Source organism: Sphaerodactylus townsendi, linkage group LG13, assembly GCF_021028975.2.
Source record: "Sphaerodactylus townsendi isolate TG3544 linkage group LG13, MPM_Stown_v2.3, whole genome shotgun sequence".
Classification (NCBI taxonomy): Eukaryota; Metazoa; Chordata; class Lepidosauria; order Squamata; family Sphaerodactylidae; genus Sphaerodactylus; species Sphaerodactylus townsendi.
The window spans coordinates 29,003,865-29,030,117 of NC_059437.1; the positions used below are offsets into that span (position 1 = coordinate 29,003,865).

Genomic DNA, 26,253 nt, shown 5'->3' on the forward strand with positions numbered 1-26,253 from the left:
GACTGGGCTGAGAAGCTGCTAATTCTTCTGCACATGATGTAACAACATATACCAGTGGTGGTGAACCTATAGCACGAGTGCCAGAGGTGGCACTCAGAGCCTCCTTTATGGGCACGGGCGCCATCGCCTCATTTTGGGCACTTGGCAGTGGCATAGCACCAAGGGGGTGAAGGGTGCACGACGCACTGTGCGCGTGCCCCTGTGGGGGCAAGGCAAGGGCATTCTGGGGGCATGGTGGGGGTGTTTCAGGGCATTCTGGGGGCATTCCAGGGCAGGGGGGCGAACAGGGGCATGGCAGGGGCGAAGGGCACATGTGTGTGCCAGGCGCAGTTTCCCCTTGCTCCGCCCCTGGTACTCGGTCTCTAAAAGGTTCACCATCACTGACATATACCATACCTCAGATAATTTGCAGCTGAATCAGCAGTCCATTAAACTCTTTCAGGCTGCATAAACTGAAAGCCTATTAAGTATTTTATCACTCCAAAATTTAAGCTCTCGGGATGTATACTCACGCGTCATATTCATACGGTAGGACTGATTCCACAGAGTCCAGTCTGTTCACAAACAACTCAATTTGTGACTGGAAGAGTAGAAAAAACTGTAAGAGCTCCTTAAGTTTAACATCAATTTTAAAAAGCAATGAAACATGAATGGTAAATCATCACACACAGTGAAAAATACTATTCAAATTATTCTGATGCTATCATCCTAAACAAACTTACTTAAAAGCCAATATGGCATAGCAGCAAAGAGTGCTGGGCTTGAGTTCGAACCCTACTCTGCAGTGAAACTCGCTGGGCATGCTTAGGCCAGTCAGTCACTCTCTTTCAGCCTCACCTCCCTAACAAGGTTGTTATGAGAATACAGTGGAGGAGGGAGAGATCTACGTATGCTGCCCTGAGCAATAACCCCATTTAAATTAATGGAATTGATGGCGAGTAAACATGGTTTGACTGGGCTTTAAAAGAGGCTGTTTCTTTGCAGGTCCATGAACTATAAAGGCACCAGCTTACATGCTCTCATAACAGCAAGTCACTCACCAGTATTTCTCTTTTACAGACAACTGAGGCAGAGAGACAGTCATTTGCCCAAGATCATCACAGCAGGCCCAAGAGTGATCAGGATCTGAAACCAGGTTTCCTGAGCACAAGTCCAATATCCTGCCTAGCCAATATACCTCACTAGCTCTCATCTAGTGACAACAGAGAGAGGAAAAAAACATGTTTGCTGTGAATCTGAAGCCAGCCCTAAGGACTCGGGATCAGGCCAGGATGTCATCTGTTGTTTTGTCTTCATCTAGCATTATGTAAACCACTTTGGGTCCCCAATGGATGGGAATGCAAGGCAAGAAATGCCTAAATAACTTGGAAAAGCAACTATTTTTCAAAGCAGCAACCTAACTAATTACTTCAACTCAGTTTCTCTAGTACCCTGTTTCCCCGAATGTAAGAAATCCCCTAAAAATAAGACATAGTAGAGGTTTTGCTGAAGTGCGAAATATAAGGCATCCCCCGAAAGTAAGACATAGCAAAGTTTTTGTTTGGAAGCATGCCCAACGAGCAGAACACAGAAAAATAAGACATCCCCTGAAAATAAGACATAGCGCATCTTTGGGAGCAAAAATTAATATAAGACACTGTCTTATATTCGGGGAAACACGGTAGCAGCTTCAACTGAATAGTCTTACATCAGACCATCCTAGAGAATGTCAAACTGTGTAATAAAGGATGGGTACTTTCAACTGTACTTATCCAAGACTGGCTCTTTTATAGAGAATGGAATTGTAGTTTTATTTATTTACTTCATTTATGTCCCCATTGCTGTCCATAATGGGGACTCCAAGCAGCTGGCATCATCTGCTCTCCTTTATTTTATCTTCTCAACAACTCTGTGAGGTAGGTTAAGCTAACAGCATTTGACTGGCCCAAGGTCACCCAGCAAGCTTCTGTGACAGTGTAGGGATTCGAATCTGGATCTCCCAGCACCTACTTTGACACTCTATGCACTACCCCAGAGTAGTGTAATGCTTCTCATCCATGGGAGATAGTAAAGTAATTTACTGTATCTACTGTACTTGCTACTGCATTCTTTAAAAAGAAAAGTAAACTGCCCCAACTTCCAATGAGAAAGGTAAACTATAAATGTATTAAGTAAATAATTAACATGAGAACACTGATCAAGGAATAGGATGGAGATTGTTCAAGGGTTTCAACATCAAAAAGTGCTGCAATTTCTGGAGTACTGGATTCTGATACAACACATGCCTCGCTTAGCAAGAAATTTCAGCATATAGCTGCCACCTTCTCCACCAGACCAACTCCCATATCTTTACAATACTTTTTTCTACAATACAGGGGCTTAAGGACATAAACAGCAACTTAGCCGGTACGCAAAGAAGGCAGGAGAAATTTAACACTGATGCTTTGTCTGCCTCTAAAGTACAGGGACTGGGAAACAATCCCCTGCTGAACTGCTCCCTTTTAAGGCTGCTGTTCAAGGCAGAATAGGAGCTCGATCAGTAAAAACAGTCAGCAACTTTAGCAGTCCTCTCACTTTCAGCTTAATTTACTTATCATAATTGTTGTAAGGATGTTTTTAAAATCCTTACATACACTGCCATAAGCTCCACAGAAAAAAATATAAATCAGGTTTCCTACAAACTCCTCACAAAAGGATATTTTTTATTTTTTCTGTAGCAGCTAAGAAGGTAGACTGTTTAAAATCTAACATTATAGCATATCGTTACATGAAGCCTGACTGATATCTAAATTACCCAAACTAACATTATTGGCATAGCTGAGAAGGAGTAAGTTAAAGTCACTGCTCTTTTCTAATTATTGGAAGCCTTTTGGGGAGGAGTGAAGGGTGGGGTTGGTATGATAAATTTAACTACCTATTATTTGTAATAGGTTCCTGCTGTCCATCTCTGCTGTAAAAATTTTTGCATATTTGTTGTTTTTATTAAGGTATTTCCCCTCCAATGGGTTTGTTAAATTGCCTTTTATTGCAATGTTTTGCTCAAAAATATAATAAAATAAATTAGATTTATGGCAGGAGTAAGAAGTGATGAACATCATGAAGACTAGATATAGAAGTTTTGTCTCCAAATGGAATCCATAAGTAGCAGTCAGTGCTATGCAATTTGGCCATAGAGAGGGCTTCCTCCCTTACCCTAGTACAGTGTTTTCCAACCTTTTTGACATCATGGTACCCTTGACCTCACTCTTCATATCTCACGGTACCCCTGTCATCCTCCCCCCCCACCTTCCCCTCCCAGTTCCCCTGCTTGCCACCCCCACCTTCCCCTCCCAGGGTGAAGGGAAGCATGGGGGTGGGAAGTGGTTGCAGACCTTGTGGCAGGCCCTGCCCCCTGGGCCAGCCCCATATCCTTGCTAGTGCCGGTGAGAGACACCACAAAAGTGAGGGGGGCCGGTAGCACTGCCACGGTACCCCTGGGACATGTTCACGGCACCCCAGGGTACCACGGAACCCTGGTTGGGAATCACTGCCCTAGTGAAGGGTGAAGTAGCTGCTTCAGGCTGAAGGGGGCAATCACCAAAAATCTGCACTTAGAGGCTTAACCAACTGAATAGCAGCCTTTATTTCACAATTTCTTTCAATAAAGGTCAATAAACTCAATATAACATAAACTTACGTCTATATTTTCTTGTTTCCAACTCATATGTTTAAATGCAACCTCTCCTCATGTGCTTAATCATAAGAATGGTCACACAAGACTCAAACACATCTTGTATTCCACAATCTTGTATTCCACAATAAGGTATCCAGCTAGTCAACCCCCAGGTTGGGTTTGACCTCAGGATTCATTCCGTACTTCAGTTTGGTCAAAGTACCAAAGGGGGGCATCAAAGTGGGGCTTATTTGAGTAAATTTAGGAGGCTGCTGGAGAAAAGGGCTCCTCACACCCCCTTTTTAAATTGGTATCTTTGCAAGATATAAACCACAGTTTGCAGGGAAGAAAAATAAAAATAAACACAATGGAGGATAATAAAGTGTTCCCACAAACACAAAGCACATTAGTAGAGCAGAGGGAAGAAAAAGGCATCCTCCACCCTTTTTACAAGAATTTATGGGAGCTACGATGGCAGGAAGGAACATAAGAGCCTGCTGGATCAGACCAGAGTCCATCTAGTCCAGCACTCTGCTACTCGCAGTGGCCTACCAGATACCTTTGGGAGCTCACATGCAGGATGTGAAAGCAATGGCCTGCTGCTGCTGCTGCTCCCGAGCACCTGGTCTGCTAAGGCATTTGCAATCTCGGATCAAGATTGGTAGCCATAGATTGACTTCTCCTCCATAAATCTGTCCAAGCCCCTTTTAAAGCTATCCAGGTTAGTGGCCATCACCACCTCCTGTAGCAGCATATTCCAAACACCAATCACGCGTTGCGTGAAGAAATGTTTCCTTTTATTAGTCCTAATCCTTCTCCCCAGCATTTTCAATGTATGCCCCCTGATTTTAGTATTGTGAAAAAAAGAGAAAAATTTCTCTCTGTTAACATTTTCTATCCCATGCATAATTTTATAGACTTCAATCATATCTCTTTAGATTTATAAGGAGAGTGAAATGTCCTATAGAGAGGGGAGCAGGGTAAGCAAAAAGTCATTTGGAAACATAAGATATACTTTCCCGGGCACCCCCTCAAATGGAGAAAAGTCCCCATATTAAGAGGGAAAGCTTGGAGGAGCAATCCATCCCCTCCGTCCAATGCAGGGGTTATCAGGGTGGAGATTCCCTGAGATAATTTGGAGGACACTTAGGAGGAGGACTCTTCATATGCAACCCCCATTTTTATTTATCCCTCTCCTTAGAATACATTAGATTTAAGTGGTAGAAGAACGGGTTATCCATGCAAAGCTGGGTTATTCCCACCAGCTCAGAATAATTCCACCTCCCTGTGCTTGGGGGAGGTTGAAGCAGAAACTGCAAAGAAGGGCTTCCTTGAGAGAATTTCAGGGGTTGCAGAACTGGGGAAGAAACAGTCCTGCCTCTAATTTATCCCCTTGCGAGAATTAGGACATTATGGGGCATGGGAATGAGGCAACTGTGGCAGCCTAAACAGATAACAGGAAAATAAATAGCCCCCTTATTATGAAGGGAGAGATTTATTCCTCCCACCCGACTGAGAGGAGGCATTACAGGGGTGCTTTCCCAAGGGAAACCCGGAGAAGGGCTTCTCGTTCCGGCTTCTTCCCTCCCACCTCACCTTGCAGCCTTCGGAGTCCTCCCGGCCGACTTCGGAGGGCTCGCAGAAGCTGACAGGGGCCAAGCCGGGCAAGTAGAAGGCGCCGCAAACGGACGCCAGGCCCAGCAGGAGCAGCACCAGCCGCCTCGCTCTCCTCATCCCTGCCGCGCTGCCGGCCCAGCCTCCCACGGGACTAGGAGCCACAACGCCCGGCTGCCCGGACTTCCGTGCCTGCAGCGGCGTCACAATCGCCCGGAGGCTGCTGCTGCTGCCGCCGCCACAGCAACAAGGCCTGCGCTCGCTCGCTCGCTTCAGACTCCCACGTGACCAAAACAAGCATCCGCGCCCGCTGCCATCTTGACTAAGGGCAAAGTCGCCAGGGCTTGCTTTGCAGGCTTTCTTCTATGGGGCGAAGGGCAGTCGGGTAAGCGAAGATTCATTCATCTGTCACTTTATTTAAACGTCCGATTTTATTTGCAGGTTTTGTAAAATATTGCTTTTGCATTTAATTATTTGGATTTTGTAATGTGTGCGCTTTGCAATATTGCGATGGTGCATGGGCATCTAATATTTTCAGCATAATCCTAAAACTCCGAAAAGTTTAGTAAGGCATGCATCATGTATCACAGACGTGCATCATGTATCACAAATCACAAAGGAACAGGTGAGATATCAGGAAATCGGATCCTCAGTGAGATACCAGGAAATCAACTGGAATGCCATTTGTAATACTGTTTCCCTTTGGTGTTCCTGAACCCAACCCAAGATCTGAATCCTTTGTGCAGCATGGGTTCTTGTTGTTCTGCTGGAGATGCTTCTGCCTTGTGATCTCCTCCAGCATATGAAAGCTGCCGCTGGAGTAGCCATGTTCATACCTGTGGAACATTGTGTAGGTGAGTGTATGCACACATACATGTCTGGTGAAAGAGAATTTAGTGGCCAAAGGAACCCATATCTTCAGAGCTTCCTGGGATCTCTCTACTGCAGGTCTTTCAGTCATGCCAGAGTGCTCAATTGGGCAAAGAGTGCTGTGTTTCTTTCCTTGGTGTGTTCTGCACATGGGCAGTAGCACAACCTAACACCAGGGGAGGGTCATGGCCACATCTGTGTGCACATTGACTTTCTCTGTTTGCTTGTCACTGAGGTAGCAGCAGTTGCACATAGCTCCATGACTGATGACTTGCTATGCAATTGCTATGTTCTTTGCACCCTGCTGGGGGTGTTTCTGTTATATATTTTTCCCTCTGCATACAGGCCAGCATGCTGGTGTCAGATACATGGTGTCAGGGAAGTCATCAGTTTGAATCTAATGTTGTGCTTTGGTATTTTGTTACTGTGAATTGGTCTATCCTATGACCTTCCCTGGGTCGATGCCTGTCCCAGGGTGTGAGCTCTGGAAAAGCTCAGAGTTTGGAAAAGACAGAGTTGCTTTCCACACTGTACAGGCATGTGTAGTTTCCCCATTACTGCTGTAGTTGCTGGTATAGTGCAGAAGCAACTGGGGTTCCCCCTTGCAGGCTTCCCTAATATCCTTGCCCCAGTTCCCCCATGGTAGCCATTATCTCTCCCTTGCACCACCCAGTTTAACAGGACTGTAAAAAAATAGCCAACTGATTATTTTTATAACAATCTGTGTGTTTGTTTATTATACTATACCGCCCATCAGTGGAGGGCTCTGGACGAGGATAGAACAATTAAAATTGCAATTAACATTTAAAAAGGATAGCAATTTAAAATACAAACAGCAAAACAAAAACCTAACATTTGATGGCAACCTGGAAAATCTCAGACTCACTGGGAGGGGGCCAGGCATAGCAAATAGCGGCCATTAAGGTTATATATACATGGAATAGGTGGCCACCGCCCCCCAAAAAGCCCAATGGAACAACTCTGTTTTGCAGGCCCTGTGGAATTGTCCAAGGTCCTGCAGGGCCCTAACAGCTGGAGAGAGAGTGTTCCACCAGGCAGGGGCCAAGGCTGTAAAGGCCCTGGCCCAGGTAGAAGCCAGCCGCAGTATTGAGGAGCCGGGGACCACCAGTAGATTTGTCTCTGCTTCTCTGAACTTCCAGCTTTCATATTTTAAAAAAAGTAACCCCTTTCATTGCAGAGGTATACAACAGGCAAATCTCTACAAGACCTACTTACTTTTTAAAAAAACTAAACTGAGAATTTAGAGAACATGATGTACAGATTAGGATGATACTCAATTGCTGATAATAAAAAGTCCCCCTAATAGGGGATGCCCACTGCAAGGACAGCAGTGTTAGGACAGAACCAGGAAAACCCAAACTTTCCCACCCTTAGGTCAGCCACTCAGACTTTGCTATGATCCTTCCCAAAACATTGTAGCAAAGCAGGCTGGCATCATGACGATATGAAGAACGGGGCGGGGGGGGGGGGGGGGAGTAGTAGTGTACTGCACTGTACTGAATCTAAGACAAATAACCTCTATGGAAAAGAGGAATCAAATTCACGCTGCTGAGTTAACTGAAGATCATTGGAGTTAAGGGATATCTTCCTCTGGGGATTTGATATGAGTAAGTAAGCCTGATCTCCTCTAGGAGTGCCTCTTTGCCCCCAACTATGATCTACCTGTATGTCTGTCAATAAAGAAAATATCACAGAAGTACCATGTCTCCAGAGTTGTCTTGTCCAAAGCCCTGACCCCAGAATTTCTTGCCAGATGGAGAAGTGGGGAACACATAGCATTCACCTACCCCAGAGTCTAACTAGATGATCTCAGGCAACCTACCCTCTCAGCCTCAATCAATATGTTGTGTGAAATAATAATACTGGCCTTACCTTTGCAGTCTTGTAAGGAATGCAGAACAATAATGTTTGTGAAGAGCTTTGCCCATGTGAAAGGCTATAAACACATGCTGAATACACTTGGATACACCTCCTTAACTGGAAGTCCTATTGGTCTAATTGGAGCTGTGTTATGACTTGTTCATTATTATTATGTGTGTGTATTATAGAGAGAGAGAGGTGAATGTGTTAAAATTATCACTTACATGTTATTAAGCAAAGGCTTCAGATTCTCCCCCTACCTCCTTAATGTGCAAGATAGCAGATACAGAGAACTTTCTCCCTCTTTCATTATTCTACAGTTCAAAATCACCTAATGAAATTCTTATTACTATTTTACATTGCCTTTGAGGCTTGCCCCCTTCCCCCTAGGTTCTTCACATCCATTTTATTTTTGCAGCAACCATAGGAGAGAACAATTGGCCCAAGATTAATCCAGAGAGCTTCACTGCCATTGAACCGCAGTCAACAGTATAGCTCTCTGACCGCTGGACTGCACTGACTCTTACACAACCTCAAAGTTTAGAAATACACTAAACAAATAGATGGAATATTTCTTTAGATATCTATACCCTACTTTTCTCCCTAACGGGGAACCAACAAAGCTTACAGCAACATCCTTCTCCCTTCCTCCATTTTATCCTCACAATAACCCTGTGTGGGACGTTAGGCTGAAATTTGGAATCATCTGCAACAAGCACGCTTACTCATGGAACTCATTACTACAGGGTGTAGTGAAGTGGTTTTAAAAAAGCATATGACATGGGCCATCAACAGGTATGGAACTTCGTTCCAGTTGCTGGAGGAAACCAACGGAGGAAGCTTTAGCCTTGCCGTGAATCCCTCCAAGAATAGCTGGCTGGCCTCCGTGGGAAACAAGATGGACCTTTGTTCGGGCTTCCTCACGTCCCTTAACCCACTCTTTTCTTCTCTTCCTGCGCATGCCTACTTTCCCGCTGCCTTTCCTTCATTCTCCCCGCCCCACCTTCCATCCGGGTTTTTCTGCATCGTTCCGCAGCGCACTGACGTCAGCTATATAAAGGCCCGCAGCCCCTTTGTTCGTTTTCAGTGCGTCGTTTGCAGCTGTGGCGTCTGGTTCGTGGTGGGAGTAGAAGGCAGTTTTTTTAAGCAAGCGGCTGCCGGACAGGTAAAACAGCTGTTTTTCTTCCCTATTCCCATCGCGCAACTGTGTGTGCAGAGTTTTTATTCCTTTTTCTGTTCTCGACCAGCCTTTTTCCACACCCCTTTTCTCCCTCATGGATGCTTAAGCGCCATTTTAATCCATAGAGGAGTGAGCGGGAGGCCAACTAAGGACAGTTTGGGAATAAACGCTTCGAATTGAAGGGAGCAGGGGGTTGGGGGAAGATAACTAGAGCCGCCATTTTGTGGCTATTCAAAAGCTTTTCTTTTTGTTCCCTCCCCGGGGTCTGGGTCGACGACGGTTAGCGTGCGTGCGTGCATGGAGAAGCTGTGTGCGCATGCGCCGCTATCCTTCGGCTCTCGGCGCCTTTTCTCACGTCTTTGCCCACCGTCGTCTTCCACCTCTGAATGCGCATGCGCTCTCCGCCTCTTTCTCGGCGTGTTCTTGGATTCGTTTTGGTGAAATGTTAAAAATGGGTTGATGCTTTCCTGTCTGCGTTTTTATTTGACCTTAGATTCATTCATCAAGTTTACTGTACCGTTCTCTTTTTTAAATGGAACCCAGAATGGTATATGTGGTATATTTATTTTTAAAACTTACGTGCTGCAACTCCAGAGTCTTGCAATATGTGGATGGCCTAGTTTTTTTCCTTCACAACCACCTTGTGAGATAAGTTAGGCTAGGGTTGGAGGACAAATTATCTCAAGGTTGTGCAGAAGGACATATGGATTGAGTTCAGGTCTCCCAGTCCAAAACTACCAGTTCCTTTCTTTTGCATCCACAACCCTGTTGTGTTTTCCACGGAGGTGGTTGTGGTTGTAGACTCCTGGAGATCTTTATATCAGTTTGTTATGTGGAATGCTTTGTTGAAGACTGGAATTTTAATAACTGCTTAAACTTGAAAGTTAAAGTACCCTCCTTAATTTGATGGAGCTTGATATTTCCAAGCAATCAAGACCTAATAAGCATATTTGGAAACTGTAACAGGGCAGGTCTATCTTATTTGAACATGAACCAGATATAACCAGGTTTTCTGTTGGATTTCTATTTTAATTCTCTCTAACAATTGTGGGGGGTTTTTTGTTCTAAATCCCAGATAGTGTAAAAATGGTGGAAGCAGATCGTCCTGGAAAGCTGTTCATTGGTGGGTTGAATACAGAGACGAATGAGAAGGCTCTTGAATCTGTTTTTGGCAAATATGGTCGCATAGTGGAAGGTCAGTATAAAACATCTTAAAAGTGGTGATATAACTGATTTTGCTGTGATGATTTGAACAGCTCTGATCTGCTGAAATGATAGAGCTTGTTTGTCCTCTAAGAAGTTCTGAGCAAAACAACTGGAAAAAACCCTCAATATTCTTCTGTATTACGAGGTAGTGTAGTTGAATTGTACTTTGTTGTATTTTCAGTTCTTCTCATGAAAGATCGTGAAACCAATAAGTCAAGAGGATTTGCATTTGTCACCTTTGAGAGCCCTGCAGATGCCAAGGATGCTGCCAGAGATATGAATGGAAAGGTAGGAGCCACTATACTTGCTTTTTTGTTGTTCTTTGCCTAGCTGAAGGCAGTTGGTTTGCCACAACGAATGAATGCTTTCCTTTTTTTTTTTTTTAAATAAGGAAAACTAGATGGCAGGTTGAAAAGGACTGGGCATACAAGTGATTTTTGGGAAGTTTCTTTTGTTTGCCTTATTCGAGCAAAATAGTTGGTATAGTTCATAATAAGGTTAATTGTCTTATATTGATACAATAGTTCCCTCAAGATAATAATGGCTTTTTGTGAAGAATGGTCAAGACTTTAGCAAAGACAAAGTTGTGCCTCCTTTAAAGATTAACACATTTATCATAGCATGTGCATTTCTGAGCCAGAACCCACTCTCTCAGATGCATTAAATTTTATATTTAATTGAGAAGTAATGGTGTTGCATCACATAGAAATGAACAGAAGGGGGTGAGGAGGGAGTTACTGTAAAGGAAGGAGTTGGAATATAAGGAAGGAGTTCAAATATAATTCTTTAAACCCTAACTATTGCACCTTCATTAAGGTGATTTGAAAGGAAGTTCTGTGAAAAGGTTTGTAGAGGTCATACAGGTATTTAATTTTAAAAGTATCTATTTGGGCCTCCTTTGAAAATCAAGATTGGAAAAAGTAGTTGCCTTTGATGAAACGTAATGTACTTAGCACCAAAACGAGGAATGCATATTCAGTTGTCGTTAAGTACTGTAGCTTTTCCATAGATATATTACAGGTCTTTAAATAATAGATAATGCTGCATTGTTATTATAAGTAACAGTTTACATCTATTTTAGGAGTCACCATGCATTAGGTAAGTGGCAGGCAATTAGGTAGGCAGATCCTCTATTTATGTGCTTTTGCTACAGTTTGTCAGTTGGCCTAAATTCCAAAATCACTTCAAACATTTGAAAACTTTAATGCCTAAGATGATCACCTAGCCCAGATTTCATATGCATTGCTACAGAAAGCATGTTGAAAAACCTTGAAAGACATGAATTTGTGACATTAAGTTAGATTTGTTCTGAATGTTCAATGAAACAAACGTGAAGGTAGAAGAGCTGGATTTGATTATAGTAGCACGTTGTGTTTTCAAGGCAAATGACTAACAGAGATTGTTTGCAATGACTTTCTGTATGGTGACCCTGGTATTCCTCAATGGTCTCCCATCCAAGTACTAACTAGGGTGGATCCTGCTTAGCTTCTGAGATCTGAAAAGATGCTAGCCTGAGCCATCCAGCATCCTAGAGAATAAGATTTTCAGGGTTTAAGATTTCGACGTCACAGCTTCATTCTTCGGAGCTTTGCTCCAAAGATCTTATTTGTCTTTAAGGTGCTACTGGACTTGCATTTAGCTCTTCAAGTGGTGACCAGCATGGCTATCCTCTTGAAACTATCTTTTTGGAGGTAGAAAATTTACTGTATGGTCTTCAACCCATTACTAAAATCCTAGTCCATGCATTGATTGTATTTTCTGATCCAGGATCTAGCTCAGAGGTTTAGGAGATAAACTTATTTTTCAGCCTTCATGGCATCCTATTTTCATGACTGCACTGTATAATTACTGAAGTGAGTCCTACTAGCTTTCCCAATTATGAAAAAGAGGGGGAAGGGATCCTCTTTGACCATTCAGAAAGGTTAAGGTAGGGATCATGAGACTTTGTGGAAAGTGACTATAGTAATGTGGTGGAGCTGGTTAGATCCTCTGGGCTGCTACCACAAAACTTCTTCACAGATTCAATATGGATTTTTAAGAACTACAGTGTTATATGGTCTAGTAATTAGTAATGTGTCTAAGGGACTCTCACAATTTCAGTGAAATCATTCTCAGGATAACTTTCTTTAGTGCTTTAGTTTCCATTCCTTAGAATAGATTAGCACACTAGGAATATTATGCATTTTCATGACATAAGTTGCCATCCCTCACAATGAGGATGATGTCCTATCCAAGTCTTCCTATGCCCCTTCCAGTTGCAGCAAAGACAGAGAGTGGGCAAGAACATCACCAAACAAGCTATGAGACCAAGGTTTTATGTAAAACTACTTTTCCTTGCTGTTCGGCTGTTGCTCTTTCTGTCCTCTCTGGCTATAATCAAAGGAGAGGTTCTACCTTTAGAAAGCTCTGCTGATCTGCCTCCCACCCACCCCCACAGCCAGCCCTGGCCCATGGAATAGCTGTTCTGTGGCCTGCAGAAGCCCTCCTGCCTCCCCCTCACACAAAAGCCAGCCTAGTCTGCAGAACAGCTGTTCCACAGGCTGAAGAAGCCCCAACCACATCCCCCAACAGCCAGCCCACCCCACAGAACAGCTGTTTTGCAAGCCCCAGAAGCCCCTGCCCAAGGCATCCCCATTCCACCCTCACCCAAGCCTTACCTTTCCCCCTCCAAGCATCACCTACCAACCTTCCTCCCGTCCTAAGCCACACCTTCCAACTCCTCTCCCACCCCAAGCCTCCCCATTCCACCCTTCTCCCATGCCAGGTCTCACATTTCCACCCTTCCCACACATCAAACCTCACTTTCCAACCCTTTCCACACCTCAGACCTCACATTTCCACCCTCCTCACACCCTAGATCTCACCTTCCTACCCTCCTGTCACCCCAAGTTACTCTGTTCTGTCCTCCCCCAACCCAAGCCTCACCTTGTCATCTTCCCCCCACCCCAAGCTACTCCTCTGTACCCTCCCCCTATCCTCATCCTCCCACCCCCAAGCCATAGAACCAGATAGTTGGCAACAGGGGGAGATGCTTTCTCTTCCACCCTTCGCTAGGGCTCTTTGCATCTCCCCCACAATGGACTTGGGTAAGTCTAATATAAAACATTACTTTCAAGAAATAGGAGCAATAATTGAATGTGACAAAGGTGCCTATAAAGTTATTGAGGGATGAAGATTGATCCAGCTGTTCTTAAAGAAACATGGGGTTTTGCTGCCAGTAACAACCACCCACCTGAGGTTTTTCTGTTTAGTCACTTAGATGGAGAGAAGCCAAATTAAAGTGCTGGAACAGGCCTACCTAAAGCCGGCAACCTTTGAAAGTGGTAGACGTGGGCCCCCTCCCCCTCCAAGGAGCCGAGGCCCTCCCAGAGGTCTTAGAGGTGGAAGAGGTAGCAGTGGAGCACGGGGTCCTCCTTCAAGAGGAAGCCACTTAGGTATGTGTCTGAACTCTTGCCTGTAATTAGACAGTGAATAGAGGTTGCTGGTAATATGAGGGAATTTTGAATACAAACATTCGAATTGGAGCAACACAAATGAGGAACTTTATTTACAAAAATTTTCCTGGTAATGCCTAAGAAGAGCATTTGTGCTAGGCAATAGAATTATGGAATAACCTCGTGATGGTTAAGCAAATTCAAGACTCTGTTTAATACAGTAAACTTCCAAAAACAGTACTTATCAGGATACATTGTAAAACATTGAATGATTCTTCATTAAGTTTACTATGTGTGTGCGGGAGAGGCCTTAATTTCTATAATGCTGGATAATCAAGAGTTTGCTCCATCATAAGTCAAAATGAAGTCTACATGTGCTGTTCTACTTTGGGGGCGTGGGGGTTACAGCCCAACTTCGATCTATCATGTAGGTGGGGACGGCGCAGCTTTACCCACTCCAGAGGACTTTCCCGCAGTGAGGGAAGCCCAAAAAGTAAAAAAGAAAAACTCACCTTCAGCAGTCCCGTAGGGGACAACAGATCCACCACAATAATCACAGTAAATCTCCGAGCCCTGTTTCACCAGCACGCCGAACTAGCAGTGGAAGCTGACTAAGATCGGCTCCAGGCCCCCAGGAATGCCTCTGCCATGGCAGTGCAGCTCAGAGCGATGGGGAAGTGCTGACTGAGAGCTGGGTTCTGTGGCCAAGCACAAGCGGATTGACCCCTGTGCTGGGTCAAGTGCCCCAGGGAGGGCATTTCCGCAAGTGTAAGCCCATGCCACATCCAGAGGGGATTTGAGCCTCTCCGATTGAGCTGTCCAGTTTGCAAGCTATCAACAAATTATATTGGTTTATTTTAATTCTCAGTTATCTGCTATATGCTGGTACTGTTTTGAGCACAAAACTGAGACTCCTGTTTGAGTTTGTTGTCAAGTCCTAGAATTGTAAGGGCCTTATAGGCTAGTTAAACATCATCAAATGTGGAATGCTGGAGGGAAAAGCTGTAAAACTGACCTGGGCACCTTTTCAGTATATGAAATCTAAAACTGTTCCTGAAATCTATCTATCTTCTATTTGAAGAATAAGAATATTCCATAATACCAATGGCTTTTGGTCTCATTATTGAACTACTCTTCCTGTTAGGAAATTTAACCTAATATTCAGCCAAAATCTACATTCCTGTAACTTAAGCCCATTAGAGCAGCAGGAAACAAACCTTTGCCCACTTTACTGTTACAGCTTCTCATGAACTGGAAGAAGATAATTCTATGTGTTAGTGTCATCTGCCTTTTAGTTCACTTGCATTCAATTAATCTTTGTTGTATGCTCCACTTTGTAAATTCACTGTTGCTGGGATCCTACATTTTAGAATAAAACATCTAGTTTTGGTGAATTAACTCAGATCAGTTATGCTTTCTATTTAATCCTCACTGCCATTGTTTTAGGTTCTTCTAGGGGCCCTCTCCCAATGAAGAGAGGTCCACCTCCACGCAGTGGGGGCCCACCACCTAAAAGACCTGCTCCTTCAGGACCTGTACGTAGCAGTAGTGGAATGGGAGGCAGAGGTAAGTCTTTCCAAACATGCAGCTGAAAGAGACATAGCAGGGACAATAAAATCTCATGGTTTCTTGTTGATTAGTAAAACCAGGGAGAGGTCTCAATTGAGTTTATCAGAGGTCCAGAACTCATTGCTGAACCTAGAAGTCTGCTTATCCAGTTCCTTCACTTAATTTGGTGTGGACTGATGCCTTCAGTTGCGCTGACCTTTGAAAGCATTCAAACTGAAATGACTTGCTAATTTTAAGAAACTCTGAAACACAGTGCAAGAGTAATCCCCACTCCTTTTCCACTTTGGCACACTTGCCAAATAATATTGTCTTTTGTCTTGATGGATCATTGTTATCCACTGGAGCTGTAATTTGACCATAATAGCCTACGGCCCCATTTGGAACAGTCTTTAATGCCTTGGAACGAACATTGTCTTCAGTAGGTGACTTCTCCTACGCTACAAATTCTCATTCAGCACCTTTAAAAGTGTTGCAGAAAATAGATTTATGATCTTTTTCTCATGTGTGTTCTGTGACCCATTTTGATGAAATTTTAAACAGGAATTCTCTGTAATGGGACTTTGTTACCTCTTCTTTCTTTCTGACAGCATAGCTATATTAAGTCTCTCAAAGTCTTCTCTTTACTCCCCTATGTTGGTTCAGCAGTTATTTATTTTCTTTGCTCATAGTGCTGGCAATTATATCATTTTGCCTTAATTTCATTAGATAGACTTAAATGTTTTGTGTCATGTATAATTTCTGTAGCGCCCCTGTCACGTGGCAGAGACAGCTATGGAGGCCCACCTCGGAGAGAGCCACTGCCATCACGAAGAGATGTCTACTTGTCTCCAAGAGATGATGGTTACAGCACTAAAGACAGGTAAAATTAGTCCCAGTTGAATATTTGGAAGTTACTAAGAAATCAGTAGTCTACTGGAGCTTTTGCGCTTTCTTTAATAGCAAAAGTAATATTATTTTTGCTTCCATAGTTACTCAAGTCGAGATTATCCAAGTTCCAGAGACACAAGGGATTATGCTCCACCCCCACGAGATTATGCCTACCGTGATTATGGTCATTCCAGTTCACGTGATGAGTACCCCTCAAGAGGTTACAGGTATCTTGAGTTCAAGTGTCTATGTCTGTGAGTCTTAGATATAATATATATCAATCTGATTGAGTTTCTTGTAGGCTAGTAGTGAGCAATACAATGAGAACAAAGTAGTTAAGAAGTAATGGCTGAGGCCCTCATTATACATCAAAATTATTCTTGCTTAAGTCACCATTGATTTGCTGAGAGCAGCTCAAATAAGGCAGCTGGAGAATGGTGTGAAGCTACATGATCTTCTGAGTAGTAGTCTGTGCGGGCTTGGATAGGATAGTATCTGGGAACCATATGAAACTTTAAGAGGAATATGAACAGAACATTATAAGTAAGCTGTCATAAATATAGATGTGTGAGCTGTTCAGGATCGACTTGTACTAAACCCTAGTAGTTATTCCTCTTACAGTGACCGTGATGGCTACGGGGGGCGTGACCGGGACTACTCCGATCACCCAAGTGGAGGCTCTTACAGAGATTCATATGAAAGTTATGGTAAGTGCTTATTTTTAGGGTTTTAAGAAGGTTTAACATGACTTGTTCTCTACCGCTTTCACTCAAGGGGGAATTCAAATGCTGGGCTTGCCCACCACTGTGGAAAAAGTACAGTTATTTTATTTAACAGCACGGTTGAATTGCAGCTCCCATAATCTAATGAAGCAAAAGTTCAACATTCATGAATTGCATCTATCACTGGAAAAAAAATGGCTGAGTTTCTTCTGTAAAATTGCAAGCTATTCTGGAATAATCCCAAAAAGAGCTGCCTTGAGAAAAACCAGCGTCTTCAAACTGCCTTTTATTTCATTCGCTGCCCAGTACTCCCCTGCCAAATGTCCCAACATGTGAGATTTATATAACCTTCTCAATTAATACAAAAGAGTTAACAGAAGCCTTTGATTCAATTTGTAAACTCAGATGTAAAATTGTGGTGATATGATTTATAGTGTTGCCCTATTACCTGACCATTGAACCTGCAGGTAACTCACGTAGTGCTCCACCTGCACGAGGGCCCCCTCCATCTTATGGTGGAAGCAGTCGCTATGACGATTACGGGAGCACCCGAGATGGGTATGGTGGAAGTCGAGACAGTTACTCAAGCAGCAGAAGTGATGTCTACTCAAGTGGTCGTGATCGTGTTGGAAGACAAGACAGAGGCCTGCCCCCTTCTATGGAAAGGGGCTATCCGCCTCCACGGGATTCATACAGCAGCTCGAGCCGCGGAGCACCCAGAGGTGGCGGCCGTGGAGGAAGTCGCTCTGATAGAGGTGGAGGCCGAAGCAGATATTAAACCTTTGAAATTATTGGACCAAATCAGTTTTTTCCTCAAACAAATGGAATGTGGAAGTTCTATCTTCACTCCCAGAGGACTACTGAAAAGTTGTTTTTACCTTTTTTTATTGTTGCCTGTTAAGTTCCCCTCCATGACTTATGTTTTTTGTGAGGAAAAAGTAAACACTTGTTGTTTCATTTCAAAAATGTTAATATTTCTCTCAAAAAGCAGATGTTAATGTATGACATTTGAGCCTGTATTACTAGTGTTGTAACTTTCACAGTAAAACGTTAACCCTAAAATGCCTCACTTCTCACCTCATCAATGAGACCAGCAAACTTAAGGCTCCCCATACAACGTGCAGCCATCTAAAATGGCCATGGATCATTCTACGTATGCAAACGTGCCATTTTTCTAGGCACCATTTTAGTTGTTGGAGGGTGGTGGGGATGTGTGCCAAATTAAAATGTTAAGTGCCAAAATGCACACAAAGCTCAAATATGAAATTTCTTCAGCGTTGTATAAAATGCAAGATACCATTCAGTCATTAAATCAAAACAACAAATGGATAATGCTGAATGTGCATTGTGCCTTCCTACATGTTTCATTTGGGAATTTGCAAGAACCTCATTCCCCCCAAATAAAATGATAATCTGTAGTAAGCAAACTACAGAGCTCTGTAAATAAAAGGTTTGACCGGTTCCATCAAAGAAGCTACAAAACAATACTTGCTCTTACTGTTTCAAATTTTTGCAACCCTGTAGTGTCTCACTTTTAAAGGAACAGCTTTGACTCCAAAGGCAAAATGGAGAAAATAAGATAATCAAAGAAGTCTTTCTCTCCAACTTCTGAAAGGCTTATGGCTTCATATAAACAGTGAAACTTACAGCATTCCACAACAGATTTAAAGCATCAAATGCCTGTGAAACAGCAAAGATGGTAAGCAAAGCAAACTAGTTTTTCAGTCTAAGTCAAACTTGAAATCAAAAATATCATCCTAGTACGGTAGGATATGCTGTACATCATGGCAATGGAAGTTCTTTCTAGATGTAAAGAATGCAGCACCCAATGGAAAAAAACCTGTGCTGGATAACCTTAGGTGAAGCCTTCCAAATTCAACATAACCTTATCTTGGATGGAAGTGTGTATGGCACAAAGCTTTTGAAAATGACACTTTAAAAAAGCAGCTCATTATAGACACAATGTATTTTTGTAAAAAGGGTTGGGAGGGGTCGCTGTTTGCCCAGTATGTTTCAAATGAAGATATTTAATCAGGCTCCTCTATATGTTAAGAAATTAAAGCCTTAACGTAAACCGAAATTGGCTTAACTTGCCAAAATCTAGATCATCTTGGGGAATTTCAAGCAAGCCATAATTACAAACCTGATGTTTAGTTGGATGCCTGATCTCTTTTTGTACTGTAGTCTTGTGTGGGGAGTATTGATGCAAAATGGCATGACCTGTGGCACATTTTCATGACCCAGGTGCAGCCACGAAGTTCAAAGATGCTCTTGATAAAACTTGAAGACCTCCAACTAAAGTTCCACTGTAGTCCTCAAAATATATTTGCCAAATCAACCTATGGATTGACCATGAAAATCACCATTGGAAAGAAAATAAGAATCCATAAGCCATGCAACTTATCACTAAGCCACCAGTCCATTTCCAAGCCAGTGAACCTTCCACCTCAAACTAAAGCATTAGAGCTTGAAACAGCTTAATCGGCAAACCCAGGCGCACCGATTTGTGTTTTTGGGGGGAGGTTGTGGGCTTGGGCATTTTGTCCTAGCTCTATTTTTCATATCTGTTAACTGTTGCAGGTTGACCACCTAAGAAGATGGGACTTGAGGTAACTACTTGAATTGATGATGGGCATGGGCAGCAATGATATTGGCTGAAACAGTACATCAGGTAAGTCTTAGAATGGAGCTGTAGCTTTAAGAGTAGTGCAGAACTTTTAGCTGGAACTTAAGGGCTAGCAACATTCTAAGAGTGGAACTGAAACTGAATATTGATACCTAGACAAAAAAGAATACCAGCAACTTGTGTTCTGCTCTGGTAGGAGAAATGCTGATAAGCTAATAATCAGTTTTTTGTAACAAGGCTTTTTACGTGTTCTCATTGAGCCCAGTATATTGAGAAATAGCCAGTTTTAAAAGTGTGCCAGTGGCCGTAAAGGGTATCACTTTAAGCTGGTAGGTTTGAACTGAAAAAAAAACCCTACCATAAGCACAAACAGACCATCACAATATATTGAAGATTGTAAGGAGGTGCCATTTGGTGTAAGCTTAAGCTGCATGTAAAATATAAACCTTAAATGAGCCTTTTGTAGAAATAGTAAATTGCTGCAATCCTTAAATAATGGCTTTTTAAAAAAATTAAGATGTGTAACAGATTTTGCTATGTGAAATGTATTGGTTCTGTTTTGTATGTTCGGAAACCCCAGAAACTGATTTTAACAAACTTCTGTGGATGTGATGCAAAGACAACTAACATTGGTTTTCAAGAGTTTGCACACTTGCAAGCCAAGGTAGCAATGCTAACTTGGGTACCCTTATAATTGATGGCAGCCAAAAGGCTCTGTTGGACATACAGATGTTCTTAAGTCCAAGTTATGACAGGAAGTGATGCTCAGGATTCTGAAAAGTACTAAAGTAATTTGAGAGATTGTAAACAGATGAGATAGAACTACTACATTCTAAAGATTTTAGTTGAATTTGGCAGTGCTGGTTTACCAAAAACAACATTATACCATCACAAAGATAGTATATCTATGTCTGAGCAACAAATTATTTCTCCCAAGGTCTCTCAAGAACAGAGGCAATAAAGCATACTTAATTATTCCAGTCAGTAGTCTCTTGCAAGTTACCTTATTTTCTTTGACTTTGAGGTTGATTCTGTTTAGTTTACTGATAACTGAGCCAGCTCATAGTTTTATAATTACCTCCCTTTCTCTTTGAAACATTGCTGATAGACTTCTTTTTCTTTTAGGTGCTTGATTAATTGTGGATGATGAAGAGTGGATTCTCGTGGTGAATGCAGCTGTTGGGCAGGTTTAAAATACAGGTGCAGGGAGATTTCAGAAGGAAGACAAGATGTCATTGTGCATCTTGATTATAGGTCCAGGAAAGGCATTAGGAAGCAGTCCTTACCTTTTGTGTCTGCCTCCTTTTGTGAACTACTTGCCTTTCCTGATACATTACCAAATTGAGGATGAGGAAGAGTACCAGAAATGAAACTATCAGCTAGTCATCACAGAAAAATCCTATTTTTTTTTTAATTTGAGAAAAGTCTAGAGCAGATTATTTTGCAATCTTTTCCAAAAAATCTTCTAAGGGGATGCACAAACTACCCCAACTGGTGAGATACTAGTAGCTCCTGAGCTTCCTGTTGGGAGATCCCTGTTGTAGCAGGCACCATTATTAAAATCCTACAGATAGTAGCTGTTTTTGCAGCAACACTAGAAAGCCCACATTTGGCTCCTTTGAATTAGGAATGCCTGAAATGTCTGAGACGCCTGGGCTTATCTGAGTACCTAATTAAATTGTAGTAAAGTTACACATTCTGTAGCTGCAAGCAGATGATTTTAAAACACTGTGTGCAATACAAGTCAAACTGGTTGACAAACACCTGTGTAGGGGATTAGGGGTTCTATCCCTTATACCAGCGGTTCCCAGCCTTTTTGGTTTGGTGACTAACAAGTCTAAAATTTATTTGGTATGGTGACTCCTTCAGGGTCAGCATCCTAGACAGACCGCAACTTTGGCAGCCAACTAGTTAAGCATTCTGTTTTCTACTGTGGCTGACCAGATGCTTTTGAGAAACCAATACGACATGGTGCTGTTTTTAGAGTTAGATCTTGGTTTCCAAAAAAGAGCATTGGAGAGGGCAGGGGCAGCCCTTAGAGGAGTGCAGCCCATGACAGCCCCTCTTGGGGCCCAGTTCACAGGTGGGGAAACACTGCTTTACACCACAATATTTGGAAAAGGGCAGGAGTTGCAAATGGCATGATTTTAGTAGGTTTTATTAGCCTTTTAAATAAAAGTTTTCTTTGAATAAAATTGTTTTTAATTGTGTCTGCTTTCACCTGTATTTGCTAACATTGCATGCGTTTAAGGAACTGAATTCTAAACAATGTTTAATATTAACTTAACCTTGATCCTTAAAATGATTGACATGAACTGAGGAGGCCTTGTGTTCCCTGTCAGTAACACTTGGCACTTCGGCAAGTTCTGTATTTACCTGGTTGCTCCGTGCAATTGAGCCAGTTCCACACTTTTATAAGACTAGTTCCATAGTAATGCACATAGTAATGGTGCTTGCCAGCCTTGAAGATGGTTTCTCTACCCATCACTGAACATGGCATCTAAAATAGGAGTTCAGAGGTTTTGACTGTCAGAACTTAAGGTAGTTCATTTGTTGTTCACTGGGTATCATGGCTTATGTTGCCGTTTTGCTGTCCTGTCCTTAATTTGCATACATTTTTCCTGATTTTCTGCCTTCTGCTGATTTGTTTGGCTAATAGAACCGGTTACATATCCTTTCTGGAATAAAACTTGGATGTCTTTAAAAGATGTCTGAGGTCAGTGACAGGACAGTAACGATAAACTTTTAATGCATTTTTTATTGCAATGGGAAGTTAAAAGTTCTCAATATGAACAGGAAAGGAGGGTTAACAGACTACTGGGGGGATGAATAGGAGTTGTAATGGCAATATTACACCACCCTTGAGTCTCAGCTTACAAAGTAAGTCCAACTTGAGTTCTAAGTATGAAGTACTGGGACATTGTAAGGATCCTTGATTTGCAGCCATAATTCAATGTACTCTCCTTGGCTTTTCTAGGTCATTTGACACCAGGGGGCTTTCCAAGTTGTTAGATTGCCTCCATTCCAAAAAAGATATCAGTTATTCTGGGACCTGTTGGAATCTCCCATCAAGTGTTCTAAATGGAAATTCAAGTTTGGTGTTTGTACTAAAGGTTACTAGTTATTGCATCTGGTCAAATTCTAATTTTAGTGGGTTTGTATGACTTCCACAAATACACTATATACTGCCTGTACTCCTTAAGTTAATGCTGAATTCTGGAAGCCTTATAGAAGCAGATGCCTAGAAGTGCTAAAAAAGTTTCCTAAATAGGCAGCACCTTGACGAGTGGCTAACTCATTAGATCTCAGAAGCCAAGCACAATCAGCCCTAACTTCACTTCTACAGAAGATTCTGCTTTCATTAGGCAGGTTATGTTTCCACATTGAGAACATCACAGGAAAATAAGCTCTCATGACTGAGTAGTGTTGCAGCATGTAGTTACTGACCAGAAAGCAGTAAGTTACTGACCAGCAAGTGTATTTTGGGTAGTGATTTTTGCATGTTTTTATCGAATAGTTGACTCCATCAGAGTTTGGGTTTCATGCTGTCTGCCACTAGGTGGAGACAATGGCCAGGGCTAAAGCTTGGTGAATTAGGAGAGCTCCCATGAAGCTGATTTTTGTCAGTTTGTCAAATTTCTGTGGCAGGATACCTTGGTGAACATTGGAGAAGTAATGAGAAGCAAAAGGAAGGTGGAGCTGCATCAGTATTAGTAACCTATATTCATTGCTGCTGCAGATTATAAGTAACTTCATCAAAAGAACCTACAAAACAAAACCAGTTGAATAATCATCATCATGGGCATTCTATTGGGTCCGCACTTTGCTCAGGGTCAGCCACAGTAATCCTAACTTTGGTGCCTTCAGGTTATGATTGGCAATTCCTTGGCCATTATGGCACAGTGCCAAGTCTGTGAAACTGCATGAGCCCTCTGATACCATCCCAGAGAACTAGAGCAATTTCCAGAGCAATACAACTGAAGGGCATTTGCCTTGTGAAGCAGCAGACCAATGGTGCCAGGCACATTTTAGATGCAACTTGTAAGTCTGAGGCTGTTGGCGTCTCTTGCCATTCATGGCTGTGGGTTTCCACACTGTCCAAAGATACCAAGAATAGGGTGGAGAATCTCTTAATGGGCTGAACTTGTTCAGCGAACAAACATGACATCTTACATAAGATTCGAAAAGAGTAATCTACCTCTTGAGTATTTGAGGATCATGCCAAGAGTCTGCTTACAAGCAATGCTATTTCCCCCATCATTCTTTCTACAACAGGCCCTTTAGGCTACCCTTTCCTCCAGCCTCGTAGAGATTCCTATATATCTTCCCACTCCTAACCAAGATTGTAGCCAAGGTCCCGGCCGACTGTTCCCACTGCATACTGGTGGCCCCAGCATAGCCAAAGCACTCCTGGTTTCCCATCCTTCACTGCCTGTCCTAGTAAATAGTTCTCCAGTTCTCATCCTCAAATCTATGGGTAGGGGATGTGCTGTACCAGGGCTTGCAGTCTCCGCCTAACAGCATGGCTGATGCTTTCCTGAAGGACTGGCCTGACAGGACTAAGCATGTTTTATTGGCCTCTAGATGCCCCTCTATTGGGTCATCATCTGAATAAATGGAAGAGGTTCTGCATTTGGACTACTCACATTCTGTCATACCTGACTCATGTTCTTTGTTGGTTATATTTGAGTATATGTTGCACTTGTTAGATTCTGGTTTATCTTTTGTTCCGTTAAAGTTCACTTTTCTGCCATTTCGGCATTCTATGTGGGATTTCCTACCTCTTTCCTTTTTTCCCACCCCACAGTGAAATTTTTCTCAAGGGGCTGTAGAACATGCACTCCCCTTCAAAACGACCATTGCCACAAGGAGCCTTACTCTGGTGCTTAAATACCTTATGGAGGCACCCTTTGAGTTTCTTTTTTAATGTGATATTTCAGTCTGATCCCCCCCCCCTTCCTGAAATTTCACCCAGAAAAAGTGGTTCTGAGGCCCAGTCTGTCCCATCTCCCAAAACTGGTTTTCCAGTTCCATGTGAACCGAGATATTTTGTTGTGAGTCTTCCCCAACCCCACCTCACTGGTGAAACGTTCGAAGGGTTTTATGTTATGCTAACAGATCAGCAGGCATTCATAAAGGTGATGGCCTGTTCCTGGCTTTCAACGGGACTCACAAAGGACATCAAGTTTCTGCACAGACCTTGTCCCATTGGATACGGAAGAAGATCCGGATGGCCTTATTGAACTGCCAGTGAGGACACCCTGTAGAACTCCAGGCTCACCCAACCAGAGCGATTGTCTTGTCAACGGCCTGGACATCCAGAGTGGACATTAAAGACATTTGCCGAGCGGCCACATGGTCTTCTGCTGCTACTTTTATCAAGCATTGTCCTATTGATGTAGACTCCCCAAGGAGAAAGCCTGTTTTGCAAGCCATGTTCAAATAAACATCCTCACCCGCCATCCTGTGGTGGCTTGCTTGCTAGTCTCCCCTTTGGGGATGAGGCGGCCTATATGTTTAATAAATAAATAAATAAAATACAGAGTTATATTTACCTGTAATTGTAGTTGATTGATTGAGCTTCTGAGCATGCCCACATCCCCACTGTGGCTGTGTTTGCCCTGGCAGCCCTGGGGCGATCCCTCCCAAAACATGACTGGGCAGGAAAGTACCCTCAAGAGCCATGAAGGAGGAGAGTGTCTTTCTGCCTAGCAATAGCAACAAATGGAGTTCAAAGCTTGCTAATCTTCTGTGGCTGGCCCTGCGCAAGTGCAGAAGCCCACTTGATGAACTACAGCTACAGATAAGCGCAACTGTATTTCTTCAGAGCATGCAAGTTGTTTAAAGAGAAAAGACTTTACAGTACCCTGTAACCCTTCTGTTCTTGTACTACACCCCCTTCTGGAAGGTTTTTTTTTTTTTGCGGGGGGAGGGTTGCTATTAAGCCTGATGAGTTCTGGAAAACTCAAAAGCTTTGGGCTCTTATACTTTTCAGCACACTGTTGAAATTCAATTCACTTTTTAGAAGAGAATCACCCTGTTCTATTTTCTAACACAGAACATTTAAATGTTCTGTGTTAGAAAATGGAACAGGGTGATTCTCTTCTAGGAAGTGAGATAAATTTCAATAGTGTGCTGAAAGGTATAGAAGCCCAAAGAATTGATCAAAGCAGCCCTGAGTCAGCTTGAGCTCTGTTCAAAGCAATTCTGGGCATGACTACTTGAAAGCAAGTTCTATGGTGGGCTTACTATGTGTGTAGGGTTACTATCTTGGTCCTACTGAAGTTTTATCAGCTTGCATCAATAAGATACCCCCAACAGCCCATTTTCTAGTGCTGCAGGACCTCTTGTGTGCTCAAATTACTAGTAGCATTTAACACCTCATTAATAAAGGAGATTGGACTCTGTCCTCAATGAGCTTACAGTGAAATAGTTGGGGGGAGGGGAGCAGGCCTGGGAAAGGAAACCAGGGATGAACTGCATGTAGCTCTTACACTTTATTTTCCTTCTTGTGTGTCACATTAACAATATTCACCAAGGGCATTTTAAAAGATGGCAGAGTCAAGCAGGCATGTTCCACTGTGTGCACAAATGCAACTTGCATGTATACACTGTCTTGTACAGAACAATTTTAAGCATGCTGAATAAAACAT

The 26,253-nt window shown here is 42.7% G+C and overlaps 2 protein-coding genes and 1 non-coding gene across 5 annotated transcripts in view; 2 read left to right on the forward strand and 1 right to left on the reverse strand.

The window, feature by feature from the left end:
* The window catches only part of LOC125442755 (transmembrane 9 superfamily member 2-like), a 46,812-nt gene extending 41,288 nt beyond the window's left edge, over positions 1 to 5,524 (reverse strand). The window contains exons 1-2 of the mRNA XM_048514405.1: positions 5,228 to 5,524; positions 513 to 580 (exon numbers count right to left, since the gene is read on the reverse strand). Of these exons, the coding sequence (XP_048370362.1) occupies positions 513 to 580; positions 5,228 to 5,365 (206 nt within the window). The 5' untranslated portion in view covers positions 5,366 to 5,524. The remainder of the gene's footprint in view (positions 1 to 512; positions 581 to 5,227) is intronic.
* Positions 5,525 to 9,032: 3,508 nt separating this feature from the next.
* On the forward strand, positions 9,033 to 21,795 carry RBMX (RNA binding motif protein X-linked). Of its 3 annotated transcripts, none has more exons than XM_048514409.1 (10): positions 9,033 to 9,161; positions 10,252 to 10,371; positions 10,564 to 10,670; positions 13,642 to 13,816; positions 15,263 to 15,382; positions 16,130 to 16,244; positions 16,354 to 16,479; positions 16,859 to 16,959; positions 17,442 to 19,645; positions 20,726 to 21,795. In XM_048514409.1, the coding sequence occupies exons 2-9, from the start codon at positions 10,263 to 10,265 to the stop codon at positions 17,750 to 17,752; spliced, it is 1,164 nt and encodes a 387-aa protein (XP_048370366.1). In that variant the 5' UTR covers positions 9,033 to 9,161; positions 10,252 to 10,262; the 3' UTR covers positions 17,753 to 19,645; positions 20,726 to 21,795. The 3 variants fall into 3 exon arrangements, with proteins under 3 accessions (XP_048370366.1, XP_048370364.1, XP_048370363.1); XM_048514407.1 differs by lacking the exon at positions 9,033 to 9,161 and having other exon boundaries at positions 10,339 to 10,371; positions 13,634 to 13,816; positions 17,442 to 18,673; positions 19,555 to 19,645; XM_048514406.1 differs by lacking the exon at positions 9,033 to 9,161 and having other exon boundaries at positions 10,339 to 10,371; positions 13,634 to 13,816.
* Positions 10,414 to 10,486, forward strand: LOC125443192. The gene has a single exon (XR_007246091.1). It is a non-coding gene; the product is annotated as a small nucleolar RNA SNORD61 (small nucleolar RNA).
* Positions 21,796 to 26,253: the final 4,458 nt, after the last annotated feature.

Coding starts and splice junctions, on each gene's coding strand:
- RBMX (XM_048514409.1), top strand. CDS start 10,263: ATGGTGGAAGCAGATCGTCCTGGAAAGCTGTTCATTGGTGGGTTGAAT. Junction 13,817..15,262: donor TTCAAGAGGAAGCCACTTAG/GTATGTGTCTGA, acceptor CCATTGTTTTAG/GTTCTTCTAGGGGCCCTCTC. Junction 16,245..16,353: donor GGTTACAGCACTAAAGACAG/GTAAAATTAGTC, acceptor TTGCTTCCATAG/TTACTCAAGTCGAGATTATC.